The sequence below is a fragment of the Oncorhynchus gorbuscha genome, linkage group LG13 (genome assembly GCF_021184085.1).
Source record: "Oncorhynchus gorbuscha isolate QuinsamMale2020 ecotype Even-year linkage group LG13, OgorEven_v1.0, whole genome shotgun sequence".
Taxonomy (NCBI): domain Eukaryota; kingdom Metazoa; phylum Chordata; class Actinopteri; order Salmoniformes; family Salmonidae; genus Oncorhynchus; species Oncorhynchus gorbuscha.
In genome coordinates, this window is record NC_060185.1 from 9,128,513 (window position 1) to 9,152,808 (window position 24,296).

General features: G+C 42.9%; 2 protein-coding genes and 1 pseudogene across 4 annotated transcripts; 2 read left to right on the forward strand and 1 right to left on the reverse strand.

Annotated features, from left to right (window-relative positions):
- Positions 1-740: 740 nt before the first annotated feature.
- tmem97 (transmembrane protein 97) lies at positions 741-3,091 on the forward strand. Its single transcript, XM_046293652.1, has 3 exons — positions 741-969; positions 1,177-1,321; positions 1,801-3,091. Exons 1-3 carry the CDS (start codon positions 853-855, stop codon positions 2,073-2,075), a joined length of 537 nt encoding a protein of 178 aa, XP_046149608.1. The 5' UTR covers positions 741-852; the 3' UTR covers positions 2,076-3,091.
- On the reverse strand, positions 2,431-10,697 carry LOC123992487 (intraflagellar transport protein 20 homolog). 3 transcript variants are annotated; one of them, XM_046293653.1, is made up of 6 exons: positions 10,576-10,682; positions 5,909-6,120; positions 4,685-4,858; positions 4,353-4,438; positions 3,955-4,058; positions 2,431-3,371 (listed from the first exon to the last, which is right to left on the reverse strand). In XM_046293653.1, the coding sequence occupies exons 2-6, from the start codon at positions 5,946-5,948 to the stop codon at positions 3,290-3,292; spliced, it is 486 nt and encodes a 161-aa protein (XP_046149609.1). In that variant the 5' UTR covers positions 5,949-6,120; positions 10,576-10,682; the 3' UTR covers positions 2,431-3,289. The 3 variants fall into 3 exon arrangements, with proteins under 3 accessions (XP_046149609.1, XP_046149611.1, XP_046149610.1); XM_046293655.1 differs by lacking the exon at positions 5,909-6,120 and adding an exon at positions 5,187-5,188 and having other exon boundaries at positions 10,576-10,662; XM_046293654.1 differs by lacking the exon at positions 5,909-6,120 and having other exon boundaries at positions 10,576-10,697.
- A 744-nt stretch (positions 10,698-11,441) lies between these two features.
- On the forward strand, positions 11,442-20,900 carry LOC123993838 (annotated as a pseudogene).
- The last annotated feature ends 3,396 nt before the right edge of the window (positions 20,901-24,296 follow it).

Genomic DNA, 24,296 nt, shown 5'->3' on the forward strand with positions numbered 1-24,296 from the left:
TCAACGGGTGTTGTCCAGCCCAGCATTTCTAAATTCATCAATTATTCTGAGTGAGTGCTCTGAAATCGGAGTAGATGCACAGAATCAACTATGTCCGTTGAAACACACGACTTATACCACTTAGCTAAGAATGATGTTAATAATCAAGTCAATAAGTCAACAAGGCAAGAAAATAGCCTTGCCGAAATCCCCCCCTTCTAATTCCCTTGATTTTGTGGTTAGTCAAATACTTTCTATAGAACAAACTTCACGTAGGCAACCCGAAATGAATAATTAATGTATGTGTGTTATATTAAACATAGAGGACGGAGTAAAATGTAGGCAAGCAATAAACATTTCAGAACAACTACTTGTCGAATAAGACATGGGAGAGATGACGAATTTTGGCAAATAGATTTATTTATGGACTAATACACTTCAAACAAATAGCCAACCCGAAAACGGCAGACATTACTACTGCTTCCCCCGCGATCAAATCGACATAAATTAAATGAAACGCAGCCTAACATGATCAGAAATCTCAACCAGCAAGCGAGTCACAGCAATGAAGCATTGAGTGTCGCGCTAAAATGACGTGTCCTTTAACGCTATAGCGCCTGGTTCAATTCGATCAATCAAACCTCCCTAGGCTTGAAGTAATTCCTGGTCCTTATTCAGTACCGCCCCTCAGCCAGATCAACCAAGCAAAAGGGCCAATAGAATCGAACCATCCAACGTGCGCTGTCACGACACAAGCCCATCCCCCTTTTCCTTTCAACGTTGTGAAATTCGCATGCGTTCTCGATTTACATCTCAATTAAAGCTTAAGAGATAGCTGTTCATATTTTTGGTGTGTCTTTCCTTTGATTCAATATGGGTATTCTTCGTATATTAGAAATTATATTTGTCTTTTATTTTGCTTCTCACATTCCTATTACATTATTCATTGATCTTCAAGCGTTGCTTCCTGCGCAGATGTATCCGCAACAGGTAACGTTAACGACGTTAAATTTGACATGTTTAATTGACTCGTGTGTAGTAGTAGGTCCTTGAAGTAAAGGTTGTAGTGGGTGACGGTGACTGCGTCATATCCCCATATTTATTTTGGAGTGGGATGTTGGAAATCACTTGTAAGAACCAAATGTGCCTATAGTGATGCAACATTGAGTGTTTACAAAATATATATATATTTTACAGCTGAAAGATGTTTTGAGATGGTATGGGGCTGAGTTCAGAGACCCCATGATGCTGGATCCCCCCACCTGGTTCAAGTCCTTCATCTTCTGCGAAGCTCTGGTTCAAACACCCTTTTTCCCCATAGCTGCATACGCCTTCCTGAAAGGTCAGATAACAATGGGATTCGTCCCAAATGGCACCCTTTTCCCTTTAGTTCAGTACTTTGGACGAAAGAGGGCAAAACTCACGCACTACATGGGCAATAGGCTGTCATTTAGGACGAAAAATAATGTCTAGCAAACTAATGTAAAAAAAAAAAAAAAAAAAAGTGGTATTTGGAGTTACAACATAAAAGCCCATGTTGCAAAATACCTTTGATTTGGCACGTTATAGTTGTGTAACTCAAGTGTGACCTCTAGCGGACGCCCATTCCTTAACACCCCTCTATCAGTATATGTATCCCAAATGACACCCTGTGTCCCACTACTTTTGACCAGGGCCCTGATTCTAAAAGTAGTGCACTATATAGGGAATAGGACACAGACGTTGTCATAAAAATCAGACATGACAAAAAGGCAGGTAAGTCTGTCATAACACTGGAGGGAATCAACCTAATTCTGTTCCATCAACCATCCTCTCTTCCAGGAGGCTGCAAGTGGATCAGGACTCCAGCCATTGTGTATTCCACCCACGTAGTCACCACCCTGGTCCCCATCCTAGCCCACATCCTCTACTACCCTTTCCCCACAGAGCCCCACCCTGGCCCCCAGACCCAGAAGGAGCGTTACACCCTGGCAGCCATCTACGCTCCGTACCTCCTGATTCCTCTGATGCTGCTGTTCACAATGCTCTTCAGCTCAGCTTACAACACCAACACTCAGGGAGGGAAGGGCTCAGCTAAGGCCAAGAAGATCAAATAAAAAGACACTCATTTCTAGCCTGAGTGCTAGTCTGTTTGTGCTATTGTCCAACTCCATTGCTGTCCTTGTCACCTGTTTGGTTTGATGGCACAAACAGATTAGCACTCGGGCTACTAATCCACCTGTACATTCTGTAATACACTGTACTGTTACCCGGCAGTCTGTCCAGGCTATCATACCTCTTCGTCTACAGTACTAATTTTCATAGTGATTTTTTTCCCCTCAAGTGATGAATTGTCAATTGGTACATTTCAAGTCAATAAACCACATAGGTACGTTAAACATTCATAACAATTCATATGGTTTTGATCGTCACAGATTAGCGATAGCCAAGAATATTGGACACCCAAGAGAATCAAAATGCAAATCCTTTATTTCAAGTATATATCTCATCTTTTGATGAAGTTGGTCCACTAAGCTGGTTTACTAACTTTTAACATGGATAAGATGAATGCAGAGGAGGATGATATTTACTGTAAACATAAATAATGTACATTACTTTTAAAAATTGTTTGTATACACTGGCCTGAAACTCCAATAAGCCACCTGAGGATACATGTGTTGCTGTAGTACCACAGACAAAGGTGAAATGATAAAACCATGAACATATTCGTACCTTAGATGTAAAACAGAACTAAGACACAAATGGGGAGGGGGGGGAGGGGCAACACAGAAAAAAATAAAATTGTTTTCAAAATCCTGAAATGTACAGTAACATGCACATACTGTACTTTTGTTTTTCCACTTGTAGAAAAAGGTAATAAAACTAATCTATACAGAGTAATTATTCAGTATTAAATAGTATAAATAAATTCCTTCATATATAAATAGCTTTCTACCCCATTTGGTTGACTGACATACTGTAGTGTTGTGAAAGTTGTGACATCTATAGAGCCTCAGGTTTGAACTATATTGAAGCATTCCAACACTTAAATGCTAAAAATAGGGGGGATTGTCACTTAGACACCTGCTCGTGAGGGACATTTGATGGTGTTATAAAGTTTCTTCTAATTTTGCATGTAGTCTGTCTGTTGGTGTCTGGGCCAAACCCGTGTTTTAGTTGGAACAGTTTTGGATTGCTTGTGAAGTGTAAGAGAGGTTGTGTTCAGATGAGTGATTCCCGTTAACCCACAGTGTAGTGGTTATCACCCATAGAAAACAATACGGGCACCCTGGAAACATGGTCACTAACACACGAACACACACGTCGGGCCTTATTTCTGCAGAATGAACTGTTCGATAAACTCATTCTGCTCAGCCTCCACTTTGGAGAGAGCTTCGTACTCAATGCGATACCTGGAATAGATTACAAACAAACACAAAACTTAATTAAACCCCAGTAATTAACTGACTGACTGACTTTAAGGTCAACCACTGAGAATGAGACACTAACTGAATAGATTTCCACATCGTTATTGATTTCACAAACAGACTTGACCTCAGTCATATATTTCTTGCCTAATACATTTGACCAATCACGTTAGTTTCTGCCCTAGAGGCACATTTTACCAACCAGCTGTCCTCAGTACAATATTATTTTTTAAACTAGTCAGCCTGGCTACCATTCTGTTTCTAGTCTCTTTAATATAGCCTGGCTACTATTCTGTTTCTAGTCTCTTTAATATAGCCTGGCTACTATTCTGTTTCTAGTCTCTTTAATATAGCCTGGCTACTATTCTGTTTCTAGTCTCTTTAATATAGCCTGGGTGCCAGTCTGTTTCTGCACTCTTGCCAACTCCTTATGGAATTGTCCTCCCAAACATGTTTGGCTTGACAATGGATTGGGCAAAAGCACAAACATATCTGGGACCAGGCTAGCGAGATCCGATCTGGGACCAGGCTAGCGAGATCCGATCTGGGACCAGGCTACAAGTGTTACCTCTCCAGCTGCATCTTCTTCTCTGCTATCAGGGCCTGGAGCTGCTGTTGCTGGGCCTCCCTCTGCTTGGCCACAGACTTCAACAGGTTCCTGGCTCCAATAGCCTTGGAGAAGGAGGGCAGTGCAGCAGCATGTTGTTCACCCAGATAAGAAGCACTCAGTCATTCCCACAGAAAAGTGCAGCAAGTGTACTCAGTGGCCTAGCTAGCTAGCAGTCAAAGTACACCGTTTTGTTTTCAACCTGAAATTGCTTGCAGATTGTAGAGCCAGCGGTCACGTTGATCTGACTTGACACTTTAAAAACAATTGACTTTGAATGAGTGAACAAAAAGTATGTCGGCATCGGTGTGTGTGTCTGAGCCCTGTCAAGATGGACTAAGAAACTCACAACCCTTTACCTTCATCTTTTCCATCTCTGCCTCTTTAGCCAATTCATCCACCAGCTCGATGAGACCACCCACTATCTTCTGAAACTGGCCGATTTCTATGTATTGAAAAAATGCACGAAAGTTAGTAAAACACTATTTGGTAAATTAGGTGTCAACAACATTTGAAGAACACAGTTTTAACATTAAGACAGTGTGCGAGTATTCTATGAAAGTCATGAAACTTAACACCAAAGGTACAGTCCAAATGGCACACTATTCCCTATATAGTGCAATAATTTTGTGGAATATGGAATATGGTGCCATTTGGGACACAGAACAGAAGCTACATGGAATGCTCTTACTGTCAACAAAGTCGTCACACTCCTCTTTGAGCTCCCTGGTCTTCTGGTCCACCTCTGGTTCCAGCACCCGCAGCTTGTTGAGTTCATCAAAATGAAGACCAGCTTCACCCAACGGGTCTTTCGCCATGGCCACAAGGCCTGTCTCCAAGAGCTGGGTTATAGATGGGGGGGGGGCTAAAAAAAAAAAAAAGCCGCATTAATACCATGAGATGCCCTGGATATACAGATGCTTTAAAATATATATTATTTAACCTTTATTTATCCAGCATCTCAGTCTAAAGTGGCTTCCTTTCCTCATCTGCATTTGATTTAAAAGGGAGGAATAGGTGAAAGACAACTTGTGGGCTTGTATTATTTTAGTCATGTCTGTCACATTAGTATAGCAACGGGCATTCCCCGCCTACCCGAGGGTCTGTCTTTTTCAGCCATCTATTCCCCGTGTTAAGAGTGCTAAAATCCACTTGAATCTCGCTGTATCCAATTGCTTTCATTTTACCCCTGCGGCTCTTTAACACTCGCGTTAACACACTTTGCTTGTGCCTGTCGCCCCCCCGTTAACATTACGACCGCGGAAATGTTTCTAATGACCCGTCAAACACACCCTGGGAATGGGTGAAATGGGCTCAATGGAATATATTGTCTTTCCGTTGATTCTATAAGAACGCTAACATGCTAAGCACAGCGCTCGCGTTACACCCTCATTGGTTTTTAGGAGCATATACCCACGTGGGTGACTGAAAGATGAACTGGAAGTTCACACTCCTGTCCAGTTGGTGGCGGTAATGCACCTTAAAGTTGGTTGCCAACTGCCATATAAAGTCCAAAGAAGAAGAAGCCTGAAGGAGGAGAGATTACCAGAAACAAACTCGGTTTACCCTTTTATCAGTGGATTCATTGTCAGAGTAGAGGACCTTCTGCACTTCAGGTAAAATAACAACCCAATGGTTATATCCCAGGATAAATTAGCTAGCAACAGCAAGCTAGCTAGCTAAATTGGCATGAATGTTTGTTTTGATATTTCCACCTGCGTGTCCTGATTGCGTCTGGTGTGGATGGACAAAATCAGCATGCATACGCACGCGCGCCCGGTCTAGACAGCATGTACCATACCAGTAAAAAAAAAAGTGGACAAATCAAAATATATATTTTAGATTCTTTAAAGTAGCCACCCTTTGCCTTGATGACAGCTTTGCACACTCTTGGCATTCTCTCAACCAGCTTCACCTGGAATGCTTTTCCAACAGTCTTGGAGGAGTTTCCACATATGCTGAGCACTTGTTGGCTCCTTTTCCCCTCACTCTGCGGTCAAATTCATCCCAAACATCAATTGGATTGAGGTCGGGTGATTGTGGAAGCCAGGTCATCTGATGCAGCATTGACTCTCCTTCTTGGTCAAATAGCCCTTACACAGCCTGAAGGTGTGTTGGGTCATTGTCCTGTTGAAAAACAAATGATAGTCTCACTAAGCGCAAACCAGATGGGATGGCGTATCACTGCAGAATGCTGTGGTAGACATGCTGGTTAAGTGTGCCTTGAATTCTAAATAAAAATCACTGACAGAGTCACCAGCAAAGCACCCCCACAACCTCACACCTCCTCCATGCTTCACGGTGGAACCCACACATGCAGAGATCATCCATTAACGTACTCTGCGTCTCACAAAGACATGGCAGTTTGAAGCAAAAACCTCACATTTGGAATCATTGAACAGATTTCTACTGGGCTGATGTCCATTGCTTCTTGGCCCAAGCAAGTCTTCTTATTGGTGTCCTTTAGTACTGGTTTCTTTGTAGCAATTCAACCACGAAGGCCTGATTCACACAGTCTCTTCTGAACAGTTGAATTTGAGATGTGTCTGTTACTTGATCTCTGTGAAGCATTTATTTGGGCTGCAATTTCTGAGGCTGGTAACTATAATGAACTTATCCTCTGCAGCAGAGGTAACTTCCTTTCCTGTGGTGGTCCTCATGAGAGCCAGTTTCATCAGAGCGCTTGATGGAGCTTTCAAAGTTCTTGACATTTTTTCAGATTGCATGACGTTCATGTCTTAAAGTAATGATGGACTGTCGTTTCTCTTTGCTTATTTGAGCTGTTCTTGCCATAATATGAACTTGGTCTTTTACCAAATAGGGCTATCTTCTGTATACCACCCCTACTTTGTCACAACATAACTGATTGGCTCAAACGCATTAAGGAGGAAAGAAATTCCACAAATGAACTTTAACAAGGCACACCTGTTAATTGAAAAAGATCAAGGACAACAACCACCCGAGCCACTGCCTGTTCACCCCGTTATTATCCAGAAGTCGAGGTCAGTACAGGTGCATCAAAGCTGGGACTGAGAGACTGAAAAACAACTTCTATCTTAAGGCCATTAGACTGTTAAATAGCCATCACTAGCACAGCGAGGCTGCTGCCTATATACACAGACTTGAAATCATTGGCCACTTTAATAATGTTTATATATCTTGCATTACTCATCTCTTATGTACATACTGTATTCTATATCTTAGTCTATGTCGCTCTGACATTGCTCGTCCGTATATTTATATATTCTTAATTCCATTCCTTTACTTTAGAGGTGTGTGTATTGGGTAATGTTGTGAAATTGTTAGATATTACTTGTTAGATAGTGCTGCACTGTCGGAACTAGAAGCACAAGCATTTCCCTACACCCGCAATAACACCTGCTAAACACATGTATGTGCCCAATAACATTTTATGTGAAATGCATTCCAGGTGACTACCTCATGAAGCTGGTTGAGAGAATGCCAAGTGTGCAAAGTTGTCATCAAGGCAATGGGTGGCTACTTTGAAGAATCTCAAATATAAAATATTTTGATTTGTTTAACACTTTTTTAGTTATTACGTGTTATTATGTGTTATTATGTGTTATTTCATGGTTTTGACATCTTCACTATTATTCTACAATGTAGAAAATAGTAAAAATAAACCCTGGAATGAGTAGATGTCCAAACTTTTGACTGGTACTGTAAGTGTCGAGACGGTGCGTTAAAATCACAAAAAAAAAACATTAAACATTCATGGGTAATTTAGCAAGCTACTTTGCTGTTGCTAGCTAAATTTGTCCCGGGATATAAACACCCTTGCAGCGCATCAACATTTTAGCGCCTGGCGATGCAGATGTTTATAGACGTGCACGAGCAGTTTGGATGCAATGAAAGAATAATGTGAACATTTATTTATTTTGCAACACTCGCACATAAAAAGCAAGCGGTGTGGGCTCCCGCGTGGCTCTGAGGCACTGCATCTCAGAGGCATCACTACAGACCCTGGTTTGTTTCCAGGCTGGCCGTGATTGGGAGTCCCATAGGGTGGCGCATAATTGGCCCAGCGTCCTCCGGGTTAGGTTTTGGCTGGGGTAGGCTGTCATTGTAAATAAGAATTTGTTCTAAACTGACTTGTCTAGTTAAATGAAGATTATGCATGAGAACTTTGTCAGGTGACCCAAGAGCCTCCAAATATGGAGTTGCAGGTTTTCCTTATCTGTCATGTTTGTGCATAACTCTTGTGCTAATCTTTGTGGCAGTCATTTTACTTAAGGCCCTTGGAAATGACCCGCATGTCTGCAGTCATAACAAAATGTACAGAGCAATATATCGATTTACACATACAAATGTTTGTGAATAGTGAATTGCGCTTGTGGATAGTGATTTAACTAGGCAAGTCAGTTAAGAACAAATTCTTATTAACAGTGACGGACTAGGAACAGTGGGTTAATTAACTGCCTTGTTTAGGGGCAGAATGACAGATTTTTACCTTGTCAGCTCAGGATTCGATCTAGCAACCCTTCAGTTACTAGTCCAACGCTCTAACCACTAAGCTACCTGCAGCCCCTCTAACCACTAGCAACCCTTCGGTTACTAGCCCAACGCTCTAACCACTAGGCTCCCTGCAGCCCCTCTAACCACTAGGCTCCCTGCAGCCCCTCTAACCACTAGGCTCCCTGCAGCCCCTCTAACCACTAGGCTCCCTGCAGCCCCTCTAACCACTAGGCTCCCTGCAGCCCCTCTAACCACTAGGCTCCCTGCAGCCCCTCTAACCACTAGGCTCCCTGCAGCCCCTCTAACCACTAGGCTCCCTGCAGCCCCTCTAACCACTAGGCTCCCTGCAGCCCCTCTAACCACTAGGCTCCCTGCAGCCCCTCTAACCACTAGGCTCCCTGCAGCCCCTCTAACCACTAGGCTCCCTGCAGCCCCTCTAACCACTAGGCTCCCTGCAGCCCCTCTAACCACTAGGCTCCCTGCAGCCCCTCTAACCACTAGGCTACCTGCAGCCCCTCTAACCACTAGCAACCCTTCGGTTACTAGCCCAACGCTCTAACCACTAGGCTACCTGCAGCCCTTTGTGGATAGTGGTTTACATTTGTGGATTGGTACTTATTTGTACAGATCATTGGTGATTTACATTTGTGTAAATATGACCTATTTCTATAGATCTAATTTAACTGTACAGTATATATATATATATATATATGTGTAAATAGGGTGTAAATATTTGTCATCTCTTGGTGTCTTTCCAATATAACTCCCATTTTATTTAGGAATTTTTGGAATCTTCATCCATTGTCCAACTGTTACATTTATTACAATTATTATAAAAAACTTTTTACAACGACCGATGATGCTACATTAGTAAACTTGGCGAGTAGGAGTTGAGAAAATACTTCCTTTTTTTAAATTAGAAAGTTGAGAAAAGAAGCCAGAATCCCATCTTGTGTTGTGACAGACAGGGATAATGTTAATTAGGAAAATTGTTCACACGATTTTTTTTTTTTTTATTTTTAAACACACACCATTTGATTCTGTGACCTTTGACTAATCACTAGCTAACTATCTGATATAATCAGTTGTTGGCACATATGCGATCACCTTTAATCTGCGCTAGCCAGCTGCTTCTTTGGCAACGTACTCTATAACTAGCTAACGTTGGCTATAATTTACAACCAGAAGGGCTCTCACTAACACACACACACACACACACACACACACACACACACACACACACACACACACACACACACACACACACACACACACACACACACACACACACACACACACACACACTGTTACATTTATTACAATTATTATAAAAACTTTACAACGATTAAACAACGTAGGAGTTGAGAAAATTAACATTAGTAAATTACACACACACACACACACACACACACACACACACACTAGCTTTATCACAGCTTGTTCTGATGCCCTCATCGGACTGTCAATGTTATGGGCTAACTGGATAATAGAGGAAGAGGCTAGCTAGGTAGCATTAGCTAACTGGATAATAGAGGAAGAGGCTAGCTAGGTAGCATTAGCTAACTGGATAATAGAGGAAGAGGCTAGAAACTAGCCAGTAGCAGGGCTAGCTAGGTAGCATTAGTTAACTGGATAATAGAGGAAGAGGCTAGAAACTAGCCAGTAGCAGGGCTAGCTAGGTAGCATTAGTTAACTGGATAATAGAGGAAGAGGCTAGAAACTAGCCAGTAGCAGGGCTAGCTAGGTAGCATTAGTTAACTGGATAATAGAGGAAGAGGCTAGCTAGGTAGCATTAGCTAACTGGATAATAGAGGAAGAGGCTAGAAACTAGCCAGTAGCAGGGCTAGCTAGGTAGCATTAGTTAACTGGATAATAGAGGAAGAGGCTAGAAACTAGCCAGTAGCAGGGCTAGCTAGGTAGCATTAGTTAACTGGATAATAGAGGAAGAGGCTAGAAACTAGCCAGTAGCAGGGCTAGCTAGGTAGCATTAGCCAACTGTTTTAGCTATCCTACGAGGTATTTCATCGTGTGCTGCTGCTTACAAACTGTACAAAAGTCACACCATTATTGTCTACAAGTGAGAATTCAAGTCAGTCTTTCACTTACCTTAAATGTATTTCAATTTGATATCAATGTTGTGGCATAATCCACCGGAGGACAGTCTCAGAGGGGGGGAAACAGTTGTGTTTGGCCCTGGGATGTCCCTTCCGGGAGGGAGGTGGATGGGAGTTGTAGGAGGACACTTTTATGGAGTCGTTGCCTTGTTAACACTGACAATTGTAGGTGGCGTATATATATAAAACATAGCTTTTAATGTACTAACGAACAGATGTTCAACAAACTACTAATTACCTATTATCAAACTAGTTTTTTTTTAATGTTGTGTTTTTTTAAAATCGTTATATTTCATTTTATTATACACTAGGACTACGTCGTTCCAAGTTTTGTCTCAATGTTCTTGAATTTGTACTTGCCATATTATAGCTGGCTAACAACAATAAGTTAGTCAGTTAGTTAACCTAAACTCGTACCTCGCCTTGGTCCGAACAATTGCCCTTATTTTAGCGCCCCCTAAAACGTACTACTTCCAGATCAACTGTAATGTTTGTATATTGACTTATTGACTGTCACATATTGACTGTCACATTGTATCTAGACTTGTTTATACTGTATTATTGACTGTATGTTTGTTTTACTCCATGTGTAACTCTGTGTCGTTGTATCTGTCGAACTGCTTTGCTTGTTCTCAACTTGCCTACCTGGTTAAATAAAGGTGAAATGAAATAAATAAATAAAAAATAAAAATGTCAATGCCATTGTAAAGCACAATTTCTCCCCTTTCCAACAGAATCAATTACATTACTTAAACGCTGCCCGTTTCTGCATGATTCAAGAAGGCAATGAGCCCCGTCGGTTTTTTTAAAAATGGCGGGTGGGGAAGCGAAACTAATGCATGATAGTGAGACGGAGAGATGTCGTGTGGGAAAATAGCTTTTTTTTCACTCGATCTGTCCAACTTATCACCTTATCGCCTCTAAAATGTAAACAAAACACTATAAAGAGTTTATATAATGTGTCATTGTGACACAAAAGCAGTGTGACACAAACAACAACACAGAGTTACACATGAAATAAACAAAAATACAATCAATAATACAGTAGAACAAAATAAAACAAATAGGTCTAGTTAACTAGTATATAGCTCTAGCTGAACTACTGTTTGTGACTCATCCCTATGTGGCATGTTGCTAGTTAGCGTTATCTCATAATTATATGTGCAGACGTTTTAGACCTACTTTAGTTGTACTACGTATTAGGACATATGACATGACAGTTCCATAGGGGTAGCCTATGGTTTGATATCACAATACATAACTTCCTCTGCTGGTTGGAATTACACTACAGCACCCATCTGAATCAAAGTTCACTTGTCACTTTAATAATGTTTACATATTTTTGCTTTACTCATCTCATGTGTATATACTGTATTCTATTCTACAGTATTTTAGTCTATGCCACTACGACATCGCTCGTCCTAATATTTATATATTTCTTCATTCCATTCTTTTACTTTTAGGTTGTGTGTATTGTTAGATATTACTTGTTAGATATTACTGCACTGTTGGAGTTAGAAACACAAGCATTTCACTACACCCGCAATAACATATGCGAAACATGTGTATGTGACAAATCAATTTTGATTTGAAATAAGACACACACACACACACACACACACACACACACACACACACACACACACACACACACACACACACACACACACACACACACACACACACACACACACACACACACACACACACACACACACACACACACACACACACACACACACACACACAGTGTTGTGGGCCCTGCTAAATTCCATGCTAGGGGAAATGGAGAGGGAGATACTGATTGGGTGGGTGGCTTCCTCTCCATTGTGTTCACAGTGTTCTCGACTACTGGTGTTTTAAGTATGACCGCATTGGCCAGAGCAACTCCCCTCTAATTTCACCCAATGACTATAAATCAAGGTTTCAGATTTCATTCCTTTCAGAGGGACATTTTCCCAACTGTCACCTTGTTAGTCTGTCATCTCAGCACAGGCCAGAGGATTGAGGTTTTTGCTGTACGTTTCTATTGCCTCCCATCCACCAGGTATGATCTGCAGGGCCAGTGAGAGGCTGTGGTGCCCCCCCCCCAGTAGCTGTCACCACAGCGGAGGACATCGAGACCTCCGTCTGCAGGGTGGTCATCTACCTTCAGAGGGACATGTCCGGGGACAGCTTCCAGCTCCCCCTGCACCGGCTATGCCTCCAGACGCAGGTCATCTCCACTGGCTCCCAAGCCATTAGACCTTCCCATGAAGGTATACATGGAACAGTGGGCAATCAGAGCAGTGGTCAGTTATGAATGAATGTGCCAATATCCTCTGTGCTTATGTAGGCTAAACAGTGTGCTAGGCTGACTGCATACACTTACACATTTAAAAACAATATTTTAAATGCTTATATGGTGATGCCAAAGAAATATGTTCATCCTTGAATAGACAATAAAGTTATATTATATTCTCCCCCTCCACAGCCTCCCAGATGGCGTGTCCCAAGTCCAAGACGTGCAGCTACAGAGTGGCGTTTGGCCTGGGTAACAAGTATGTGCGTCTAAACGTAGGGGGGGACCCTGTTCTACAGCATGCTGCAGGTGCTCACCAGGCAGGACTCCATGCTGAAGGTCATGTTCAGTGGCAGGGAAGGAGGTCTTCATTGACAGAGAAGGTGAGAAGGACTTTGGAGTCTTCCAGAACGTCTCTCAGTCACTCTTATGGATCAGACACATAGATGAAACTCTACTTAGTCTTAATACAGGCTTCGAAATGGAACAGATGACTAAAACAACAATCATATACAATGAATACAAATACCATTTAGATGTTCAGGCCCCATGGCAGCCATGTCATCAAAAAGACACACAGAACTACACTGATTGGAATTGGACCGTTGCCTTTCACTTGCCTTGTATGTTCCCGTCCAGGCTGGATCCTGATCGATCGTTGTGGGAAGCACTTTGCCTCCATCCTGACGTACCTGCGGGAGGAAGTGGTCACCTTGAGTCCGTTTCAGCCGTAACATGGACTCTTAACAACGTGATGAAACTGTGTTACTCCTTGTTGAAACAAGCAAACAAGTCTTTGGTTGCCTAGGTAACCCCCCCCCCCCCACACACACACAATGCAGCAGCAACACACATAGAATGGGAATGGGACCTCTAACACAGGCAATTTGATTGGTTAACTCATGGGTACGTACCCTTTCAATGGCTGCCTGATATTGTGATGCAATCATTTCCATGGTAATGTAGAATGTTCATTGACATGATGTTAACTGATGTGGCTCATGCAATGGAATGTGCTTTTTTTTGTAATGTCAGTTGAGTTGAATCAACAAATCACACCACATATTTTAGCACATCTTATACTTCCTGCTTTGCTCCTATGAGTACACTTGCAATGTCCACCCATCATTGACTTGAATGGGGACGCTTGTTCTATTCAATATATTTCTATGGCAGCACATGCAGTCCGGTGCAGAGGAGGAGAAAATGTGCGTCTCAAAAAAGAATAATAATATGTATAGATCTATTACGAGAACCGCAGTCATTTGGCTGGCCAATCACCTTCATCCAAAATTCCATGACTGTTACAACCATAGTGGCAGTAGGTATAATGTGCCTGAGTCTCAAATTGCACTCTATTCCCTATATAGTGCACTACTTTTTACCTGGGCCCCTGGTGAACACTATTGGAAAGTGTATACCTAGACAGTTGCACAACTGAATGCATTCAACCGAAATATGCCTTAATCAACGTCCACATCATTGGCACCCAGGGGGTAGTTGGTGTTGTGGGGGTTAAACAGTGGATACATCCCACCTTGTTGGCTCAGGGGATTCGAACCAGCGACCTTTCGGTTACTGGTCCAACGCTCTTAACTGCCAGGCTGGATACCTGCTGTCCGCTAGGATGCAGGCTGTGTCAGTGTGATAGATGTTCATTGGAATGCACGGCATTCAGCATTTTGGACTAGCCAATGTTCTACTGGGAGGTTCTGCTGTCTCCATGGTGACAGTGGGCAATGATACATGCGGTAGAGAGATCAATCGAACCCAACCAAAACAATGGAAATGCTATGGAAACGCGTGGGTGAAATACACTATGTTGGGGTATAAATCGGTAGGTAATATTTGTATGGATGCCAACCCCAATACATTCTACTAACTCATACAGTCCAATAGAATATAGGTTATATTCAACTGTCTACTAACTCATACAGTCCAATAGAATATACAGTTGAAGTCGGAAGTTTATATACATTTAGGTTGGAGTCATTAAAACTCCTTTTTCAACCACTCCACAAATTTCTTGTTAACAAACTATAGTTTTGGCAAGTCAGTTAGGACATCTACTTAGTGCATGACACAAGTAATTTTTCCAACAATTGTTTACAGACAGATTATTTCACTTATAATTCACTGTATCACAATTCCAGTGGGTCAGAAGTTGACTGTGCCTTTTAAACAGCTTGGAAATTTCCAGAAAATAATATCATGGCTTTAGAAGCTTCTGATAGGCTGATTGACATCATTTGAATCCATTGGAGGTGTACCTGTGGATGTATTTCAAGGCCTACCTTCACACTAAGTGTGTCTTTGCTTGACATCATGGGAAAATCAAAAGAAATCAGCCAAGACCTTAGAAAAGAATTTGTAGACCTCCACAAGTCTGGTTCATCCTTGGGAGCAATTTCCAAACACCTGAAGGTACCACGTTCATCTCTACAAACAATAGTATGCAAGTATAAACACCATGGGACCACACAGTCGTCATACCGCTCAAGAAGGAGACGCGTTCTGTCTCCTAGAGATGAACGTACTTTGGTGCAAAAAAGTGCAAATCAATCCCAGAACAACAGCAATGGACCTTGTGAAGATGCTGGAGGAAAAAGGTACAAAAGTATTTATATCCACAGTAAAACGAGTCCTATATCGACATAACCTGAAAGGCTGCCAAGCAAGGAAGAAGCGTCTGCTCCAAAACTGCCATTAAAAAAAGCCAGACTATGGTTTGCAACTGCACATGGGGACAAAGATCATACTTTTTGGAGAAAAGTTCAAGCTTGGTCGCAAATGGGTCTTCCAAATGGACAATGACCCCAAGCATACTTCCAAAGTTGTGGCAAAATGGCTTAAAGACAACAAAGTCAAGGTATTGGCGTGGCCATCACAAAGCCCTGACCTCAATCCTATAGAAAATTTGTGGGCAGAACTGAAAAAGCGTGTGCCAGCAAGGAGGCCTACAAACCTGACTCCGTTACACCAGCTCTGTCAGGAGGAATGGGCCAAAATTCACCCAATTTATTTTGGGAAGCTTGTGGAAGGCTACCTGAAACCAAGTTAAACAATGTAAAGGTAATGCTACCAAATACTAATTTAGTGAATGTAAACCTCTGACCCACTGGGAATGTGATGATTAGAAATAAAAGCTGAGCTAAATTGTTCTCTCTATTATTATTCTGACATTTCACATTCTTAAAATAAAGTGGTGATCCTAACGGACCTAAAACAGGGATTTTTTACTAGGATTAAATGTAAAAAATTGTGAAGATCTTTTGTTTGGCTAAGGTGTATTTAAACTTCCGACTATTCCATTATCCACTATCCCAAACGTCCTTCTTCTATCCTCCACGGCCTTTGACCTCTTTACCACATCTATGTTAAGGAGTCTTGAATCCACGTTGAATTCATATTTCGTTCATGTCATGTCCTCTTTTCATTTTATTATTTTTATGACAGATAGCCGATGTCACTAAACGGTTCATGATTCCACAATTTTTAGATTGGAATATACTTCTTAAAGGCTTATATTATTACACCTTTTAAGACTGAAATGTAAGAGTCACTCAACCTCAGAGATTTTTTACATTTTATTTTATTTTTGACAGAGTTTAGTGAATACAGGTTTCAACGTAATCTTTATACTCTTCTATGTCGGGCGTGAGGGTTCATTTGCGGTCCATTCCAAGTCACCTCCTGACCTGAGTTGTTCAAATGGCCTTTACATGACATAAGTATTTGATCACCTACCAACCAGTAAGAATTCCGGCTCTCACAGACCTGTTAGTTTTTCTTTAAGAATCCCTCCTGTTCTCCACTCATTACCTGTATTAACTGCACCTGTTTGAACTCGTTACCTGTATAAAAGACACCTGTCCACACACTCAATCAAACAGACTCCAACCTCCCCACAATGGCCAAGACCAGCGAGCTGTGTAAGGACATCAGGGTTAAATTGTAGACCTGCACAAGGCTGGGATGGGCTACAAGACAATAGACAAGCAGCTTGGTGAGAAGGCAACAACTGTTGGCGCAATTATTAGAAAATGGAAGAAGTTCAAGATGACGGTCAATCACCCTCGGTCTGGGGCTCCTTGCAAGATCTCACCTCGTGGGGCATCAATGATCATGAGGAAGGTGAGGGATCAGCCCAGAACTACACGGCAGGACCTGGTCAATGACCTGAAGAGAGCTGGGACCACAGTCTTAAAGAAAACCATTAGTAACACACTGCGCCGTCATGGATTAAAATCCTGCAGCGCACGCAAGGTCCCCCTGCTCAAGCCAGCGCATGTCCAGGCCCATCTGAAGTTTGCCAATGACCATCTGGATGATTCATAGGAGGAATGGGAAAAGGTCATGTGGTCTAATGAGACAAAAATAGAGCTATTTGGTCTAAACCCCAAGAACACCATCCCAACCGTGAAGCATGGAGGTGGAAACATCATTCTTTGGGGATGCTTTTCTGCAAAGGAGACAGGATGACTGCACCGTATTGAGGGGAGGATGGATGGGGCCATGTATCGCAAGATCTTGGCCAACAACCTCCTTCCCTCATTAAGAGCATTGAAGATGGGTCGTGGCTGGGACTTCCAGCATGACAATGACCCAAAACACACAGCCAGGGCAACTAAGGAGTAGCTCCGTAAGAAGCATCTCAAGGTCCTGGAGTGGGCTAGACAGTCTCCAGACCTGACCCCAATAGAAAATCTTTGGAGGGAGTTGAAAGTCTGTATTGCCCAGCGACAGTCCTGAAACCTGAAGGATCTGGAGAAGGTCTGTATGGAGGAGTGGGCCAAAATCCCTGCTGCAGTGTGTGCAAACCTGGTCAAGAACTACAGGAAACGTATGATCTCTGTAATTGCAAACAAAGGTTTCTGTACCAAATATTAAGTTCTGCTTTTCTGATGTATCAAATACTTATGTCATGCAATAAAATGCCAATTAAGTACTTAAAAATCATACAATGTGATTTTCTGTTTTTTTGTTTTAGATTCTGTATAGACTTCTACATGCTTTGTAAGTAGGAAAACCTGCAAAATTTTCAGTGTATCAAATACTTGTTCTCCCATGTGTGTGTGTGTGTGTGTGTGTGTGTAATAATGACAATTACAACCATACTGAATGAACACTTTTATTTTAACGTAATATAATACATAAATAAAAATTAATTTAGTCTCAAATAAATAATGAAACATGTTCAATTTGGTTTAAATGATGCAAAAACAAAGTGTTGGAGACGAAAGTAAAAGTGCAATATGTGCCTAACGTTTCAGTTCCTTGCTCAGAACATGAGAACATATGAATGCTGGTGGTTCCTTTTAACAAGACTCTTCAATATTCCAAGGTAAGAGGTTTTAGGTTGTTGTTATTATAGGCCTTTTCCCTCTATACCATTTTTATTTCATATACCTTTGACTATTTGATGTTCTTACAGCCACTATAGTATTGCCAACCTAATCTCGGGAGTTGATAGGCTTGAAGTCATAAACAGGGCTGTGCTTCAAGCATTGCTAAGTGCTGTTTGAATGAATGCTTACGAGCCTGCTGCTGCCTACCACTGCTCAGTCAGACTGCTCTATCAAATCATAGACTTAATTATAATATAATAAACACACAGAAATATGAGCCTTTGGTGATGAATGTGGTAGAATCCATGAACTATCATTTAGAAAACAAAACGTTTATTTTATCAGTGAAATAAGGAACCGTTCCGTATTTTATCGAACAGGTGGCATCCATAAGTCTAAATATTGCTGTTACATTGCACAACCTTCAATGTTATGTCATAATTATGTAAAATTCTGGCAAATTAATTACGGTCTTTGTTAGGAAGAAATGGTCTTCACACAGTTCGCAACGAGCCAGGCGGCCCAAACTGCTGCATATACCCTGACTCTGCTTGCACAGAACGCAAGAGAAGTGACACAATTTCCCTAGTTAATATTGCCTGCTAACATGAATTTATTTGAACTAAATATGCAGGTTTAAAAAAATATATACTTGTGTATGGGTTTTAAAGAAGGCATTAATGTTTATGGTTAGGTACACTGGTGCAACGACAGGAATCGTGAATGCGCTTGTTAAATTCACCCGTTTGAGAAGTAGGCTGTGATTCGCTGATAAATTAACAGGCACCGCATCGATTATATGCAACGCAGGACAACCTATTTAAACTAGTAATATCATCAACCATGTGTAGTTAACTAGTGATTATGTTAAGATTGATTGTTTTTTATAAGATAAGTTTAATGCTAGCTAGCGACTTATCTCCTTGCTGCGCTCGCGTAACAGGTGGTCAGCCTGCCACGCAGTCTCCTCGTGGAGTGCAATATAATCGGCCATAATCGGCATCCAAAAATGCAGATTACCGATTGCTATCAAAACTTGAAATCGTCCCTAATTAAATTACATTTACATTTAAGTCATTTAGCAGACGCTCTTATCCAGAGCGACTTACAAATTGGTGCATTCACCTTATGACATCCAGTGGAACAGCCACTTTACAATAGTGCATCTAAATCTTTTAAGGGGGGGGGGGGGGGGGGGTAGAAGGATTACTTTATCCTATCCTAGGTATTCCTTAAATCAACCATTCCGATGAATCGGTCGACCTGACATGCATTCTTGGTATTGTTCAGCAGCACAGAGCCAGTGAGAGTGGAACCAGACATTGTTTAGACTGGTTCAGGTCCTCTTTTTTGTCTTATGTACTGTAACAGCCTGCCTGTGGTGTCTGTTTTGAATAACAGGACCAGAAGGAGCAGTCTCTGTGTGTAATCCCTGCTGTCACCTCTGCCAAGGAGGATGAGAGACTGATCCAGGCCTGCACCAAGCCTGTGGTGAAGCTGCTGTACAAAAGAAGCAACAACAAGTACTCCTATACTAGATGAGCTACTACAAGTATAGTGTCTTACAAAATGGCAGCCCTATGCTTGTTCTGTTGGGTGGAGAGTCAATAATAGTTCATGACTGTTGGTAAATGCTTAGTGAGGGCCTCTAATGTCAAGTACTCATTATGTCCTCTGTGTTGACAATGGAATGCTGTACCTCCTGATCCATGGGTTGTATTTCCTCCACAGTAACTCAGACGACAACCTGTTGACCCGTGGGTTGTATTCCTCCACAGTAACTCAGACGACAACCTGTTGACCCGTGAGTTGTATTCCTCCACAGTAACTCAGATGACAACCTCATGACCCGTGAGTTGTATTTCCTCCACAGTAACTCAGACCACAACCTGTTGACCCGTGAGTTGTATTCCTCCACAGTAACTCAGATGACAACCTCATGACCCGTGAGTTGTATTTCCTCCACAGTAACTCAGATGACAACCTGTTGAGCCGTGGGTTGTATTCCTCCACAGTAATTCAGACGACAACCTGTTGACCCGTGAGTTGTAATTCCTCCACAGTAACGACAACCTGTTGAAGAACATTGAGCTGTTTGACCAGCTGTCTCTGAGCTACAATGGCCGTGTTCTCTTCATCAAGGACGTGATCGGTGACGAGATTTGCTGCTGGTCGTTCTACGGACAGGGATGCAAACTGGCAGAGGTCTGCTGCACATCCATAGTGTACGCCAGAGAGAAAAAACAGACCAAGGTTGTTTAGGGGTTTTACTCACTCACTCACTCACTCACTCACTCACTCACTCACTCACTCACTCACTCACTCACTGGCATCACTCACTCACGTTTATGGCATCACTCACTCACTCACTCACTCACTCACTCACTCACTCACTCACTCACTCACTCAACTCACTCACTCGTTCATGGCAGCCCATCGTTGCTGACACTGACACACTATCTTTTGTACTGTAGCTAATCTTAATTTTGACCCTGTCCATCCGTCTCTCTATCTCAGGTGGAGTTTCCAGAGGCCAGGATCTACGAGGAGACCCTGAACGCTTTGCTGTATGAGACACTTCCTGTCCCTGACGACTCCCTATTGGAGGCCACACGCCGTCGACACACCCACAGCCACTGTGGTTTCCACAGCGAGGAGGAGGAAGGCCCCACCCACTCTGGGGTATAGCACCTACGACGACCGGCCTCTAGGACACTAAGGATGCGTCTCAAATTGCACCCTATTCCCTATATGGTGCACTACTTTTGACACAGGCTCTATATAGGAAATAGGGGCCTATAATAAGGCTCTATATAGGAAATAGGGGCCTATAATAGGGCTCTATATAGGAAAAAGGTGCCCATAGGGCTTTATATAGAAAATAGGGGCCCAAAGGGCTCTATATAGGAAATAGGGGCCCATAGGGCTCTGTATAGGAAATAGGGGCCCATAGGGCTCTATATAGGAAATAGGGGCCCATAGGGCTCTATATAGGAAATAGGGGCCCATAGGGCTCTGTATAGGAAATAGGGGCCCATAGGGCTCTGTATAGGAAATAGGGGCCCATAGGGCTCTGTATAGGAAATAGGGGCCCATAGGGCTCTGTATAGGAAATAGGGGCCCATAGGGCTCTGTATAGGAAATAGGGGCCCATAGGGCTCTATATAGGAAATAGGGGCCCATAGGGCTCTGTATAGGAAATAGGGGCCCATAGGGCTCTGTATAGGAAATAAGGGCCCATAGGGCTCTGGTCAAATGTAGAGAATAACGTGCCGTTTTTGACGAAGCCTATCTAGCCACAGAGGAGGAAACTGGTTCCCTGCTGACCTGCCGCTGGGACACTAAGTTAAACGTCTCAATATGACGCACTATGTAGTGCACTACCATTCGAACCCTCATCTCCCTGTCAGTCACCTCTCAGTGAGAGCCTCAAAATGTATTTAATGATTCATCCAACCTAACTCTGCACTAATTACTGTTACTCTGCAGCCATTGGTGAGAGTGAGTGATGGCTCCCAAAAGGCACCCTAGTCCCCATCCTATACCCATAAGGCTCTGTTCTAAAGTAGTGTATAAGGGGAAAAGGGTGCCATCTAACCACTCCTTACTGACCAGCCACTGGGACACTAAAGGCGTCAGTATGCTTCCTATCCAAAACTGTTCAGAAACAGTTTGTGTATAATATTATAATGATATTTTATGATTTTTTTTGTTTTGTTTTGGTCTTAGTCAAGTTTCTTTTTTTTTCAGCTGTTCGTGCCACACACACACACACACACGCACACGCACACGCACACGCACACGCACACGCACGCACGCACACACACACACACACACACACACACACACACACACACACACACACACACACACACACACACACACACACACACACACACACACACACACACACACACACACACACACACACACAAAATCCTTGAAGCAAGCCGAAATGTGTAGCTGAAGTCTACCCCTTTTGTCGGTGATTGGTCAACAGTAGGGATTCTTCAATGAAGTGTTTTTTATTGTCGTTCAACAAGAGACGACTAGTTTTCATGCCCATTTTTTCACTTGAGAAATACTGCACCAAACCTCTTAGTTAGATGTAAAATTGCACGTCTAAGATCTCTGCAAAACGTTAAAATGAATGATAGATTTCACAAGTTATTTCAGATGAATTCTGACTATTTTGAGGAAGTGTATTCTAGCTACAGCATCTCAATATAGACAAACAGCACTATTGCCACTTTTTTCACATTTTTCAAGGGAGTATGTGAGCACACTTGTTTTCCTACGGCTAGGCGCCAGCCGAACTGTAGCTAGCTGACGCCTTAAGGATGTGTCCCATCTAACCACAGAGGAGGAAACTGGTTCCCGCTGGCTCTTCACTGAATCACTACACCCACCACTGAAGCACTGGTGTTGTTGGCCCCAAAATGGCCTTGGGCACAAAATGGCTGCCAAGCTGCATCACACTGGTGCCTGACAGACTTTGTCGATGGAAAACTCGTGATTTAAAATGTTGAGGTGCTTATGCTGTTTCTTCTTTATTTTATATAGAACTCTCTTCTTCACAAAACAATCAAATCTGTGTTCATACAATCAAAATTGCAACTTCAAATCAGCGAAGGTGAAGGGGAGAAGACTGGTTAAAGATGGATTTTTAAACCTTGACACAATTGAGACATGGATTGTGTATGTGTGCCATTCAGAGGGTGAATGGGCAAGACAAAATATTTAAGTGCCTTTGAACGGGGAATGGTAGCAGGTGCCAGGCCCATCCAGCCAATGTGACACAACTATGAGAAATCATGCTTTGTGCAGTAGCCCTGGGATCATGCTTTGTGCAGTAGCCCTGGGATCATGTTCATGCTTTGTGCAGTAGCCCTGGGATCATGTTCGTGCTTTGTGCAGTAGCCCTGGGATCATGTTCGTGCTTTGTGCAGTAGCCCTGGGATCATGTTTGTGCTTTGTGCAGTAGCCCTGGGTTCATGTTCGTGCTTTGTGCAGTAGCCCTGGGATCATGTTCGTGCTTTGTGCAGTAGCCCAGGGATCATGCTTTGTGCAGTAGCCCTGGGATCATGCTTTGTGCAGTAGCCTGGGGATCATGATCATGCTTTGTGCAGTAGCCCTGGGATCATGCTTTGTGCAGTAGCCCTGGGATCATGTTAATGAATGGCAGGTCATTCTTATTAACAGTTTTAATCAGGTATTCACTGAAGACATTTCCTCCTCGCTCTCTTAACGTGTTTTAATCATCGTTATTCCTTTATTTTCAATTGGTTTTCCATAATAAGAAGGTTTCAAATAGCCCAGTCTTTGTGTTACAGGATACACTGTGCCTGCTTAGCAGTAATCCCTTCCTTTCTCACAACATCATTGCAGGTACTTGTTCTTGCACCCTCTGCCTCATCATCACATTTGACGTCTCTGCTTGAGAACGTAAATAACTAGTTGCGCCACCAAAAAAGTATCCAATTCAACGGCACTATGGACAACATTTCAAGCTGTGGGGTGAGTTTATCCAATACAATCTGACACCGTTACATCTGTCCATATGGTTCTGGAACCTGTGGAGGGAAGCACCGGGCGTGGTTCTGGAACCTGTGGAGGGAAGCAACGGGCGGGGTTCTGGAACCTGTGGAGGGAAGCACCGGGCGTGGTTCTGGAACCTGTGGAGGGAAGCACCGGGCGGGGTTCTGGAACCTGTGGAGGGAGGCACCGGGCGGGGTTCTGGAACCTGTGGAGGGAAGCACCGGGCGGGGTTCTGGAACCTGTGGAGGGAAGCAACGGGCGTGGTTCTGGAACCTGTGGAGGGAAGCAACGGGCGGGGTTCTGGAACCTGTGGAGGGAAGCACCGGGCGTGGTTCTGGAACCTGTGGAGGGAAGCACCGGGCGGGGTTCTGGAACCTGTGGAGGGAAGCAACGGGCGTGGTTCTGGAACCTGTGGAGGGAAGCAACGGGCGGGGTTCTGGAACCTGTGGAGGGAAGCAACTGGCGGGGTTCTGGAACCTGTGGAGGGAAGCAACGGGCGGGGTTCTGGAACCTGTGGAGGGAAGCAACGGGCGGGGTTCTGGAACC

Coding starts and splice junctions, on each gene's coding strand:
- tmem97 (XM_046293652.1), top strand. CDS start 853: ATGGGTATTCTTCGTATATTAGAAATTATATTTGTCTTTTATTTTGCT. Junction 970..1,176: donor CGCAGATGTATCCGCAACAG/GTAACGTTAACG, acceptor TATATTTTACAG/CTGAAAGATGTTTTGAGATG. Junction 1,322..1,800: donor TGCATACGCCTTCCTGAAAG/GTCAGATAACAA, acceptor CCTCTCTTCCAG/GAGGCTGCAAGTGGATCAGG.
- LOC123992487 (XM_046293653.1), bottom strand. CDS start 5,948: ATGTGGAAACTCCTCCAAGACTGTTGGAAAAGCATTCCAG. Junction 4,439..4,684: donor GTGTGACGACTTTGTTGACA/GTAAGAGCATTC, acceptor TTCAATACATAG/AAATCGGCCAGTTTCAGAAG. Junction 4,059..4,352: donor CAGAGATGGAAAAGATGAAG/GTAAAGGGTTGT, acceptor TCCTTCTCCAAG/GCTATTGGAGCCAGGAACCT.